At 42.9% G+C, this 12,878-nt stretch overlaps 2 protein-coding genes across 2 annotated transcripts; both read left to right on the forward strand.

Moving 5' to 3' along the window:
• Nucleotides 1-221: 221 nt before the first annotated feature.
• MYF6 (myogenic factor 6) lies at nt 222-2,198 on the forward strand. Its single transcript, XM_017543476.1, has 3 exons — nt 222-956; nt 1,237-1,327; nt 1,559-2,198. The coding sequence occupies exons 1-3, from the start codon at nt 438-440 to the stop codon at nt 1,675-1,677; spliced, it is 729 nt and encodes a 242-aa protein (XP_017398965.1). The 5' UTR covers nt 222-437; the 3' UTR covers nt 1,678-2,198.
• A 7,539-nt stretch (nt 2,199-9,737) lies between these two features.
• Nucleotides 9,738-12,667, forward strand: MYF5 (myogenic factor 5). The gene is made up of 3 exons (XM_017543513.2): nt 9,738-10,384; nt 11,184-11,259; nt 11,686-12,667. Exons 1-3 carry the CDS (start codon nt 9,884-9,886, stop codon nt 11,874-11,876), a joined length of 768 nt encoding a protein of 255 aa, XP_017399002.1. The 5' UTR covers nt 9,738-9,883; the 3' UTR covers nt 11,877-12,667.
• Nucleotides 12,668-12,878: the final 211 nt, after the last annotated feature.

Consider the following 12,878-nt stretch of genomic DNA (forward strand, 5'->3'; position numbering starts at 1 on the left):
CATCATGGGTCTATACTTAGAATTCAGAGGAGCACAGGGGGAGGAGAATAGGGCAATGTTAATCCCCAGTTGTTCTGAAGTTGTCCTGTAAGCAGGTTAGTATCTAAAATGCCCAAAATGGAAGTGTTCAATCCTTTGTTTAAATTATGTGATTAATTCTGCGTAACCTGGTCTGCACATAGATTGTCACAACACTCTGGGAGGTGACAGTTCTCAGTTTTCTTTCAAACTAGATGTTCTAGAGAGCTCTAACTGCAATCACATTGGGAGACGGATGCTCCATGACAGCTAAAAGTTGGATTGAGTTTCAGGAGCTACTATATATAAAGCTGGGTCGACTTATGTCACTGGACTAATTAAATGCCATCTGGGTGGTTCCTCTGGGTTTTTGAGTCCATCACTCAGTTCAGATCGAGTCAGAGGCCAAGGAGGAGAACATGATGATGGACCTTTTTGAAACTGGCTCCTATTTCTTCTACTTGGATGGGGAAAATGTTACTCTGCAGCCATTAGAAGTGGCAGAAGGCTCTCCTTTGTATCCAGGGAGTGATGGTACCCTGTCCCCCTGCCAAGACCAAATGCCCCCGGAAGCAGGGAGCGACAGCAGTGGAGAGGAACATGTCCTGGCGCCCCCAGGTCTGCAGCCTCCCCACTGCCCCGGCCAGTGTCTTATCTGGGCTTGCAAGACCTGCAAGAGAAAATCTGCCCCCACTGACCGGCGAAAAGCCGCCACCCTGCGCGAAAGGAGGAGGCTAAAGAAAATCAACGAGGCCTTCGAGGCACTGAAGCGGCGGACTGTGGCCAACCCCAACCAGAGGCTGCCCAAGGTGGAGATTCTGCGGAGCGCCATCAGCTACATTGAGCGGCTGCAGGACCTGCTGCACCGGCTGGATCAGCAGGAGAAAATGCAGGAACTTGGGGTGGACGCCTTCAGCTACAGACACAAGCAAGAAAATGTAAGCCCAGATGCTCCCGGGGCAGGGAAATGCAAAGGCTGATTAAACGCCTTCCTCCGGGCCTTAACCTCCAGCTGCTTGGTATTTTTTCCCTTCCCCCGTGCTCGCCCGCCCCTCCCGCTCCTTCTCTAATGAACCCCCAGTGACCCAAGAAGACCGGGTGCCTGCAACAGGCAGGAAACGCGTACCCGGCCCGAGGAAGCAGGAAAGCTCCCCCTACCCCCACCCCCGGAACCGACGTTTCTTTCCTAATCTTCTGCTGCCTTGGTTTTCCCTCCAGCTTGAGGGTGCGGATTTCCTGCGCACCTGCAGCTCCCAGTGGCCAAGTGTTTCCGATCATTCCAGGGGGCTCGTGATAACGGCTAAGGAAGGTAAAGCAAAAGAAAGGGCTCTGGGCCGCACCAGAGAAAGTCCGGGAGGGGAATAGGATGCTCGGGCCGAGAGGGTTCGAAACCAGAGCTGGGACGCGCCCTGCACAAAGGGCGCTCTTTGCGCCTAGGGACCAGGCCCTTCTGAGCCGCCAAAGCGGCCTCGCGTGGGGCGCGGAGTTGCTTCGTTTTCCTTCTTTGGGTACTGTTTGTGTGTTTGTTTTTTGCACACAGGAGGAGCAAGTACTGATTCGTCAGCCTCGAGCAGCCTTCGATGTCTTTCTTCCATCGTGGACAGTATTTCCTCGGAGGAACGCAAACTCCCCTGCGTGGAGGAGGTGGTGGAGAAGTAACTGGGCCGGCGCTTGAGACCTTCTCCATGCAGCAGGAAGATCCAAGCCACCCACCCTTCCTGGCCTAATCCTTTAGATTAGGTCACGTTACATTAACATTTAGGAACCCAGACCGAAAAGCTGGTGAAAGGGAGAGAGACATATTCACAAAGAAACGTTTCAAAAACTGTTGTGCACGCTCAAATGAAAAAGCCTTTCGGCTTTGGGCTTTTATTTTTTTTTGAACCGCGAGTGGCTTAGGTCTAGCCTCCTTATTATTTTTGTTGTTGTTGTTGTTTGGTTTTATAATACATTAACGTTTATTACAGTGATCCTTTTGTGCCATATTCAAAAGAAGTTCATTCCTGTCTAAAGTGGGAACGTTGCATTTAATGTTAGGGGTATTTAATGTATTTTTGTAAATAGTTTAGCACTTTCATTTTTTATGTAAACCTAAGAAATATATTTTAAATGTGGAATGATGTATATAAAATGTGCGAGGATCCTGGAATTGTAATATTAAAAAGAAGTTTCTATATGAACAGAGTTGGGTCCTAATTTTGATGAAACTGGAAAAAATATGTTTGGAGGCATGTGTACAAAAATAAAGAGGAGCCATATTTTAATTTAGATATCACACAAGCCCATTTATTTGGGTGTTTTCTTTAAGGCCAATTGAAAGGGAGGAAAATTGGTTTTCCTTAGTCTGAGTTAAGCTGGATACTTTTCTACCTCCCATATACCTCACACTTGTAATTGGAAGCGAGTAGTGCCCAGAAGAAATCTGTCCTTTTTCCTTTTATCTTTTTCCTTCTGTTTTTACATTCCTATACCTGGAGATCCGGGTGAGATTTACTTACCAAAGTTAACAATGGAATTTTCAATCTAGGAAAATTTGGTTGCAAGAAATTACCACACCAAAACTCTAGTCATTTCCCGAAAAGATCCTCAGCGGATTTAGCCCCAATTGCATTCCTTCTTAGCCTTCCCTGGTGGCTCTTGTCCTGCCGTGTGGATCTGGAGCTCCCCGGGCTGCACTGGCCTGGGGACGGCCCTCTGGCCTCCTCCCCAGTTTTCTTGAACTAGACTGGTCCTTAGCAGACTGGAATATCCTCAATGCCTCGTTTGGCTTGAGTTTGTTTTCCAAATACAAAAGATAAAAGAAATGGGCAGTCTGTCTCTCGAGGTGGGGTGGGCTGCTTTGAAGGGAGGGCTGCTTCAAGTGAGGGAAGGTTTCAATGGTTGAAGGCAAAAGACAACAACAACACACATGAAACCTCTTAGCCGGACCAAACAGCAAAGCCCCAGAGAGGCTTGAAGCCCCAGGAGCTCCTCACCATGCGGATTTTACAACGTGTGCCAGGTTTGTTTATCCTGTAACCTCAGGAAGAAACGACCACCAAGAAACACAGTGGGAAGTGAGGCCGAGGAGAGCAGGAAGCCATTTCTTTTGAATGGCGACTTCTCTCTTAGATTCTGTAAGTGGCACCTTCACTCCCTCCCCTCACCCCTAAACCTCTACCTTTCCTCCTCCTCCCCAACAGCTAGTCTTCAGTTCGCAGGTGTGAAAATCAAATCGGATTCAGTATTTCCCAGCCCACCCTTTGCTTCCTAACCCTCCGAAGGCTGGACCTTCCTGCTGACCACCTAAGTTCCAGATAACACCACAGACAGCGCCCCCTGCAGGTACAGAGCTCCTTTTCCTCTCAGAAAAGAAGGCCTTTTCCTGGGGTGAATAGTTAGTTTTCTGGGTATATGGAAAATTCAGATTTCTTCTACATTTAATATGCAGAAAGATTCATAGAGAAAGCTGACATTGATATACAATCTCTTTTAAAGGTTTGGGAGAAGCAGGTGGGAGATTTAGTGGATGCAAACTGCTGAGCCTGTGTGTGGTTGACTACCTAGCTGGAATCCAGGCTGCCACTATTTAGGGCTACCCTGCTCATTCTTAGTCCCGTTTCCTTCTGAGGTTGTGAACATTCACTGAGATAACACATGTGATGTGCTTAGCCAAAATGGCACAAAATAAACACTAGATACCAGCTCTCTTCTTCATTGGTCAATCTAAGACCCTTTTCTTCCATCAAAAGCCATAGTTTCTTCAGCCTGTGCTTGCTCTGGCTGGGGAAAGTATTGACAACAAGGAGAACAGAAACAACATAAATAAGCCATTCTTAGGATTTAAATATTAACTTGTAATCCTACAACAGATCAGAGAGGTACCATTGTTGCTTTTACTTTACAGAAGATTCTTGGAACAGAGTTTCCTATACTTGGTAAGTACTGCATAGAGCCAGGATTCGGAGACAGGCAATTATCAATGCATTCAAGCCTGTGCTTTTAACCATCATGCTCTATGAAAGAGACTCCTTGGCACATTGGCAATTTCTTTCTTTCCTCCTTTTTTTTTTTCTTTTTAAGGGATGGTGTGTCCCTGTTGCCCAGACTTGAACTCCTGGGCTCACGTGATCCTCCTGCCTCAGCCTGCGAGTAGCTGGGACTACAGGCTCATTCCACTGAGCCCAGGTTGCCTTAGGAAATTAATAAGCAACATTTTATGGTCTGTTGAATAATTTGGCTCTCCTTGACATTTGTTTTCCAAAAGCTCTTTCTTAAGACTGGCTAGCTAGTGAACTCCAAATTATAGTAGTAACTTAAAAAAAAAAAAAAAGTGGTGAAGCATTTCAAATTATCCAACCAAAACATGTGTACATATGTCTGGGTAGTGTCTATGCCCATTAATTATGCTTATTAGATCCCCATAATGTTCTCCCTAAGAATCAATAGGGATTTTCCCTAAAATGTATATATGCACACATATATTTTTAAAATTCAGATTTATTATGCAACACAAAATAATGTAACTGATTAGGTGAGCTCATTTAATTTATAATTTAGCATATATTTACAGTAAGATGTGTGTTATAAATGGCTCAACAGCAGAATGCTTTTATTAATTCATGGACTTCACATGTTGATGGATTTTATTCAGTCTTTGCAAGCCAAATCCTCTCTATCTCTCTTAGCTGGGTAACTTGAGAAATTGTTTGGAATAAGTTTGCCTATAGAAGTCTCTTCATTAAATAAAGCAAATATTTCCCAAAGACTTGATGTGACCTCCACTGCTACAGATTACATGTTGGGCTTTCCAATGAAATCCTTGGTGTGTTTGCAATTAAAATGTTTTTGTTTGATATTAATGATGATAATCTTTACTGAGGCCAAAGCCAAAATAAACAGGGCTGTGGAAGCAGAAAATCAAGACATAATAACTTGGTAAAGATAAGCAGTTTGGGATTAAATTCAAGCCTCTTTCCAGAGGCAGGTATAAAGTTAACAAGTAAAAAATAATGAGTGATTTTCTTTATTATACTACTACAGAAATAATTTGTGGAAAAGCAAATGTCAGCTTTTCAAACTAACTTTAATGATCATACCTGGATCACTGAATTCCAAGCCTGAACACTGGAAATCCGCTTATGTCTAACAGTCTCGTTTATTTTTTCCAAACTTTTGCATATGTTTTGGGGGTGGAGGGAATGCTGGAATCTAGGGTTCCCAACTACTTTTGAAGCTAGCAGAGAAATCTTGGAATGCTGAAAGTGACCTCTATCCTTATTAAGACTTTTTTTTTTTTTTAACTAAAGTTAGAATTTACCCAGTTGTGTTTTTCTTCTAGTAATATTTTACCCCATTTCTTTCTTTCAAAACCACTCTACCACAACACCATAGCTGGAATTTTTTAAACATTTTTGCTTAAACCTTGAATATCTCATTGCCTAATCCAATGCATTGATAAATTAGCAATAAGATAGTATTTTCTCAAAGAGCCAAAACACCAAGCTATTTCTCTGACAGGCCCCTCCAGTCACTCTCTTAAACGATTAAACTTATAAAAAATGATACTGCATCCTAGAGGTTTCACTCTGCAAAAAGCAATTTTTTTGCAAGCCTAGTTCAGAGTCAGTCTGAGATGGAATGGCTATGCCATGTGCAGGAACAAAGATAACGCTGTAAGAACTGGCTACTTTCTGTACTCTCAAGGCTGCTGAATGTCCTTACTTAGGCCTTTGATCTCTCCTGGAAGTCCTCTAATTCAAGCAGAGGCCAATGTCTTCCTCAGCTGTCTTCACAAATTCTTCCAGCAGCTCTGGCAGGTACTAATGTGTTTACTTAGGTGTGCCTGATTCCCAGAGCTAATAGCAGTTTGCAATTGTTTAGCACATTTTGAAGTCATCTATAATACAAAAAATATCAAGAACAACTTCCTTAGTCTAGGAGTTGAGAAGGATCTGCAGGTAGGGGCAGAAGTGAATTGAAATGGATTTATCCTTTTACCCTTACTGACAGAGGCTCCTGAGTGACAGCATCTTCCTTCTACATGTATTTGGTATCTCCTTCTAAGAGAAGCATAGAGCATTTTCAATAATGCAGAATTCCTAGGGTGGACAAAATTTACTATAAGAGGAAGGTATGAGCATCATTTTGCTGGTGTGATGAGTCCATCAACACTAGCGTATTGCCATAATGCTTAAACTAAAAGAGATTTCACTTTTTAAAAAATGTTGATGTTACTTAAAGGTCATTGCTATTAGAACCCGGTTAAAATTCTAAATTGCAAGAAAATAAAATGTATTTTTCTCAGAATATAAAATGAAAAAAGATAAATAAATAAATAATCAATCTACTTCAACAGAACCTTAGTGAGTATCCATTTGAGTATCCATTTATAGCACCAGAGGTGACTGAGTTTTCTTCCCCTCATTTACCTACTGTTAGACTTCTCTGGCCGACAGGGTTGGAGTGTCATTTCCAACAACCTGTTTACATATGAAATAAACGTGAGTTTTCTCCGCATGCAAGAAATTCACTTCTCTGCAGAAATAGTAGAAAACTTATTTTCATTCTTTGTGTAAGGAGCAAAAGCTAATCTAGTCCAATTTTGAGTACAAAAAGGTGCCCTGATTAGTAGATCTTTTTAAAAGCCATTTAAAAAATTTTGCCCATGCTTCCCTGTTCAACTCACTCAAAAAAATTATTTTTCTCTCTGTTTCTCACCCAGTTCTTTATTTTCTCCTTCCAGTATCCCCTCGGAAAAGAGCAGGGGACCGCTCCTGAGCTGGGACACCGTAGCAGTCATCTTCGTGGTGCTGGCTGCCTACCTTCTTAACATACTGCTTTTTACATTTTTTTGTTTTAATTCTTCTTAAAATCTCTTTCTTCTCTCGCTCCTGACAGCATCTTAAAAGTTGTTTCTTTTAAACTTTTTAAAAAGTTTTTGAACCATTTAAAAAGTTTCTTGTTTCTTTTTACTTTGGTGCTCTGAGATCCTATTTTCAGCACTTGCGCCCCAGGGGCCCTCAACTCCAGACCCTGTTCCCCTGCTAGCAAGTCCCATTAAGCCGCCGGGCGCTCCTGTTTTCTCGGCTTCTTTAGTACCACTCGCTCGCGGCACTCTGGTAACTTTGTTTTGAGATCACCTTACCAAAGACAGCTCTAACCTCTGAGAACTACTCTTAGTGACAGAGGTTCCTGAGTGACAGCGTCTTCCCAGGCACAGGAGCCAGAGAAAGATGTTGAGGAGCCAGGAAAAGATGAGTAGCTAGCTTTTGCGAGTTTCTGCTCTGGAGAGCTAAGGAAGCGCACGGAGCCTAAATTAATTGAGGAAGAAAACAAACAAAATCACCTCTAAATAGAAGCTGTAATGACAGGATGCCTAGTTTCCAATCCTGTGTTACCTTGGGGCAAATTACCTAGTCCCTGGGGCTTGGGTTTAGTTTCTTTCTACAATGGGTCCAAGAATAGTTCCCACAGGGTGGTTTGGAGTATTAATTGTTAAGTTAATCTACGGAATGGGTTGAGAACAGTGCTCTGCAAATAAAAAATTCTCAATAATTGTTAGTTAAAAGTATCTCACGCTGAGTGGCTTGAGTAGAAAGCTTGTTAAGTGCTTTCAGAAATTAGCTGAAAGGAGAGCAGAAGTGCTCTAACTTTAAAGACCAAATCACAAGTCTGAGCTAATTTGTGGATTCCATAGCCAAAAAAATTAAAAAGTAGTCATATTGCTGCTAATAGAAACTGTGGGACTTGGCTGAGAATTCCTGGGACAGAATATCTACCCACTATTGTATTTCAGAGGTAGCAATATGCTATGCATTTGCTGTGCATTTTAATATTTCCACCAGCGTGGTTGGCGTCTTAGATTCCACCTGGGTTCTTCTTGAACTTGCCTCTTTTTATCTGGTGTAGCCCTGGATACAGTATTCATTTCAAAGGCATAGACTTGTTAATAGCCCTAAAAAAGGTGCAGATGAATTTTCCACTGGTCAGGTGATTAAGCAGCCCATTGGTGTGAGAGGGAGCCTGTTTTTCAGAAGGGATCTTTGTCTTAGGGATGACAGGATGGAAGAGAGGAGACAGCAATGGTGTGGCTAGCAAACCTTAGTGAATGACAGTGTCACTCTCCCATCTCTGGTTTTCAAGGCCTTCACGTTAGAGAGATCTCACCCTGAAGAGGTTGATACTTCTCTGGCCCCTGCAGAGGCTGGATCAGTGAACCAGTGTTGCTTTAAGAACATAATACAAAGTTCCATTCACTGAAAGAAAATAATTAATAATAATAGGAAGGAAAACTCCCTCCTCCCAATAACTTTGGAGCCACAATATTTATTGAACTGGGTGACCCTAGGTTGAGTTGAGAACACTCCTGCTTCTTTTAACAGGGCCACAAGACCTAGTCCAAAACCCTACACTAATTGTGTAGACCTTAAGTAATTGCTTTTCCTAAATATAAACAGCACCTCCTCAACCTAAGTAATCTGAAAGTGGATTAAGGGTGGAGGAGGATTGGTAAAAGCTGATTAATAGACTCACTCTCACTTAAATGACAACCCTCCCCTCTTGCTTTCTATCCATCCAAGTCCCAAAGACCCTGCTGTGCCTGCTTTTCTGGAAGGCTTTTGTCACTGAAGTGTGTGAAGTTACTCCTGGTTTGAGAAGTTGGAAATTTTACACGAGTCAAGGATTGCAGTGGCGGCAGCTGGGACGCATCTGTAACGGTATTAGTTTGCCTGAGAGCAGAAAATTAGCAACCCTAAAGCCTAGCTTGGCTGTTTAGTCTGTAGAAATGACAGAGTGGAGCAGAAAGAGAGGGAGAAAGGAGACTCGCCCCTGGAAAGAGAGTTTGCCATCTAAAACTGGAGTTCTTCCATTAGCAAAGCTTAGAGACACTTTCAGTGCAGGTTTTTGGCCTGCTCAGGATATAGAGAAGTCCTGGAACGAAGGAGAAGGCACTCAACAAATACGTGCAGAAGAGGAAAAGGAAGGAAGCAAGGACAAAAGGAGGGTTTCTGGTCACCTGGCCCTCCTGTGCCCACCTACTTTTAGATGAGCAGACATACAGGGAGAACTCGGAGTGAGTCTCATCTTGGGAAAAGGAAACTCCCTCCCTAGCCTCAATAAGGTAGAGCTTACAATAAATGACAGTCTGAGCAAAATTGTACTTATCTGAATCTATACAAAATGGATTTTATAAGGCAAACCCTAGATTCACTCCATGACTGAAAATGTTACTTCAAGTTTTTGGCAACCCTTATTCAATCAAATTGCTGGGAAAAATTCTCAAGATAATTAAAGTTCACGTAAAAGAGAAACAAACACCCCAAAATCAGGTGATTCCCCATGTCCAGGATTGGGAGGGCAGGTTAGTTCTCCGTGCCAGCTGAAAGGGATTTCTATTTATTATTACTATTTTGAAATGTGTGTGCAATTGCAAAAAGTTGGACTGCCTTTGTTACTTCTGCATGAAACACTGCTTAAGTGATCCCTTGGTTTAGCTTCTCTAGAGAGTGCAAGTGAGCAGGTTGGGGACCCGCCCCAGCCGCAGCAGAAGTGCAGTAAAACCATTAGCTTCAAAAGGGGCAGCACACAGCAAATTGTCCCTAGAGAAAAGGGGGAGGTTTGTCCAGACAGCCCCCGCGGGGGTTGCGGTGGGATATGCTAATAGTGCCGGGCCACTGGGACCGGCCTCCCTCCCGCAAGAATATATAAAGAACCCCAACCCCAGCTTGTCGACCCAGGCCAACAGGCGTCTGCCCCTGTTAATTACCGGAGCAACCGACCAGGGAGCTCCGCCCGGGATTTGCCCGTCCGTAGCGGCGCCGGGTTCCCGTTTCTCCCCATCCCTCTCGCTGCCGTCCAGGTGCACCGCCTGCGTCTCTGCAGGATGGACATGATGGACGGCTGCCAGTTCTCACCTTCTGAGTACTTCTACGACGGCTCCTGCATCCCATCCCCCGAGGGTGAATTTGGGGAGGAGTTCGAACCGCGAGTGGCTGCCTTCGGGGCGCACAAAGCCGAGCTGCAGGGCTCAGACGAGGACGAGCACGTGCGAGCGCCTACCGGCCACCACCAGGCTGGTCACTGCCTCATGTGGGCCTGCAAAGCCTGCAAGAGGAAGTCCACCACTATGGATCGGAGGAAGGCAGCCACCATGCGCGAGCGGAGGCGCCTGAAGAAGGTCAACCAGGCTTTCGAAACCCTCAAGAGGTGCACCACGACCAACCCCAATCAGAGGCTGCCCAAGGTGGAGATCCTCAGAAATGCCATCCGCTACATCGAGAGCCTGCAGGAGTTGCTGAGAGAGCAGGTGGAGAACTACTACAGCCTGCCAGGACAGAGCTGCTCGGAGCCCACCAGCCCCACCTCCAACTGCTCTGATGGCATGGTAAGCAATAGATCTGGTACCTGCTAGGCTGCCCTAATCTTTTCTAAAATCCTTACACCTCATTTAAACCAGGTGCAGCGGGGAGAGTGGAGTGGAGACAGTTGCTGAGTTGCTTTAAAAGAAGAGGGGTCCACGTTTAGAAAGACTCCCAAAACTGCTGCTGAACAAGATTTTAGTTTGACTTTATAGCAGGTTCTAAGTGTACACTGTAATAGAGAGTTGGCATGGGAGATAGGTGGCTGTGAATGATCACTCAGATGTTTCCTCCATTCCTGAATTTATTATGTTCAAAATATGCCTTCTCTGGATCATGCCCTACACCAGTATCTAAAAACAAATTAAGTTTATAACTTAATGAAGAAATGGAAAGAAATACCCACATGGCCCCAGTTCCTGCTCCGCTGAGGACTGGCTGAAATAAGTTGATGCATTCTTTCTTGAGGGCGTTTGCTCCAAGGCTGCCAGGTTTTAATGTGTTTTTGCCCTGGGAAAGTGTTCTTTCCTTGAATTAGTGTGGCTTTCTTCTACTACAATCCATTTTGCATGGTTAACCCAATGCACATCGCTGCTGAATTCCACCCCCTCTTCCCTTTGCTGCTGCCCTCCTCTTCTTCAAGCACAGAGATTGACCTCAGTGCCCTAGGAATTTGGAGAGGGCTAGCCCTTCCTAAATCAAGGCAGTGGAGGTGATTGACAGTGGTTGGTTACAGAGCTAGTGGGCAAGCACAGCTTCACTGTTGGTCAGAACATCTTTTGCCAAGACCTGAAAACAAACTTTTTTGTGTGTCTTGTATTATAGCCCGAATGCAACAGTCCTGTCTGGTCCAGAAAGAGCAGTACTTTTGACAGCATCTACTGTCCTGATGTATCAAATGGTAAGAATCGATAACTTCACAGGAGTTTAAAGACCAGTTCAACCTAACAATTCAGCCTGTAAAAGTCTGTTTTTCCTGATAGTATTGGGGAAGGGAACGGAAGTGATGGTTCTTATAGGGAGGCTTTGACAAAGCAAAATAAACACATCTTCTGCTCCAAATCCCCCTAGCAGACATGCACACACACACACGCACGCACACTTGCATACACACTGTTGCTTGAAATATTATCAAGGGGCTTCCCCACTCCTCACCTCCACCCCACAGGAATTGCAAGATATTTGCTGCAAATTTCTAAGTTAGACTTTCTGTGACCACTTGACCTCTGGGTGTCAGAGGAGTTGACCTACAGTTTGAGGGGCAACATAAGCAAGTCTGTCTATCTAGGGCTAATTATTTTTTAATGCTTTCTCCTTGTATCCTTAGTATATGCCACAGATAAAAACTCCTTATCCAGCTTGGATTGCTTATCCAACATAGTGGACCGGATCACCTCCTCAGAGCAACCTGGGTTGCCTCTCCAGGATCCGGCCTCTCTCTCCCCAGTTGCCAGCACCGATTCACAGCCTGCAACTCCAGGGGCTTCTAGTTCCAGGCTTATCTATCATGTGCTATGAACTAATTTTCTGGTCTATATCACTTCTTCCAGGAGGGCCTAAAACACAGGAAGAAGAAGGCTTCAAAAAGTCCAAAACCAAGACAACATATATATAAAGAATTTCTTTTCAGTTGTAAATTTGTAAATACTATCTTGCCAATTTATAAAAAAAGTATATTTAACTAAAAAGTCATCATTGCAATTAATACTTTTTTCTGCATTGTTCTTTGCTTTAGATATTAATACTTAGTTCCAATAATACTATTTCTGATAGGGGGCAATTCATTGAGGGTATCTTGTTGCAATGCTTAACTTATATATATGTATATATATTATAAATATTGTCCCTGGTGTTTAGAGCTTTATTTTTGCTTTAAAACATTAAAACAGCTGAGAATCAGTTAAATGGAATTTTAAATATATTTAACTATTTCTTTTGTCTTTAATCATTTAGTCATATTGTATTAAATAAAAAATATAACAATACTGCCTAATGTATATATTTTGATCTTTTCTTGTAAGAAATTCGTCTTTTAAATGTAAGCACAAAATAGTACTTTGTGGATAATTTCAAGATATAAGAAATTTTGGAAATTCCACCATAAATAAAATCTTTTACCACAAGAAATATTTTGGCTCATGATCTTTTAAAAGAACACCCCTAGTGGAATTACTATTCATTGACATGAAATCTTTATGTCTGGGATGAAAATACTTAACAGTTGGCTTTTCAGATAAATCTGAATCTTTACCATTTTCATGAACCTAGCTTAGGTCCTGTTGATGTCACAAATGAAAATGTCATATTTTCATTTTAAATATATTTCAAGTGAGCCTGCTAGATGAAATTTTTCTTTATCTTAGAATTGTACCATATACTATCAAGTCATTTGTGTGTGAAGGGAAGTTAGTATTCAGGACAACACATGCTTTTTTTTTTAAAAGACTATACAACGTCACATCATTTTAATACCTACGGTACAATAGAAGGCATGAGTTAAATCATATTTACTTTTTCTCT

The sequence above is a fragment of the Cebus imitator genome, unplaced genomic scaffold (genome assembly GCF_001604975.1).
Source record: "Cebus imitator isolate Cc_AM_T3 unplaced genomic scaffold, Cebus_imitator-1.0 Scaffold156, whole genome shotgun sequence".
NCBI classification, from domain to species: Eukaryota; Metazoa; Chordata; class Mammalia; order Primates; family Cebidae; genus Cebus; species Cebus imitator.

Bases quoted from the DNA above. Each gene is read 5' to 3' on its own strand.
- MYF6 (XM_017543476.1), top strand. From the start codon at position 438: ATGATGATGGACCTTTTTGAAACTGGCTCCTATTTCTTCTACTTGGAT. The intron at 957-1,236 runs GTAAGCCCAGAT...TTTTCCCTCCAG, and splicing joins ACAGACACAAGCAAGAAAAT to CTTGAGGGTGCGGATTTCCT. The intron at 1,328-1,558 runs GTAAAGCAAAAG...TTTTGCACACAG, and splicing joins CGTGATAACGGCTAAGGAAG to GAGGAGCAAGTACTGATTCG.
- MYF5 (XM_017543513.2), top strand. From the start codon at position 9,884: ATGGACATGATGGACGGCTGCCAGTTCTCACCTTCTGAGTACTTCTAC. The intron at 10,385-11,183 runs GTAAGCAATAGA...CTTGTATTATAG, and splicing joins CCAACTGCTCTGATGGCATG to CCCGAATGCAACAGTCCTGT. The intron at 11,260-11,685 runs GTAAGAATCGAT...TTGTATCCTTAG, and splicing joins CTGTCCTGATGTATCAAATG to TATATGCCACAGATAAAAAC.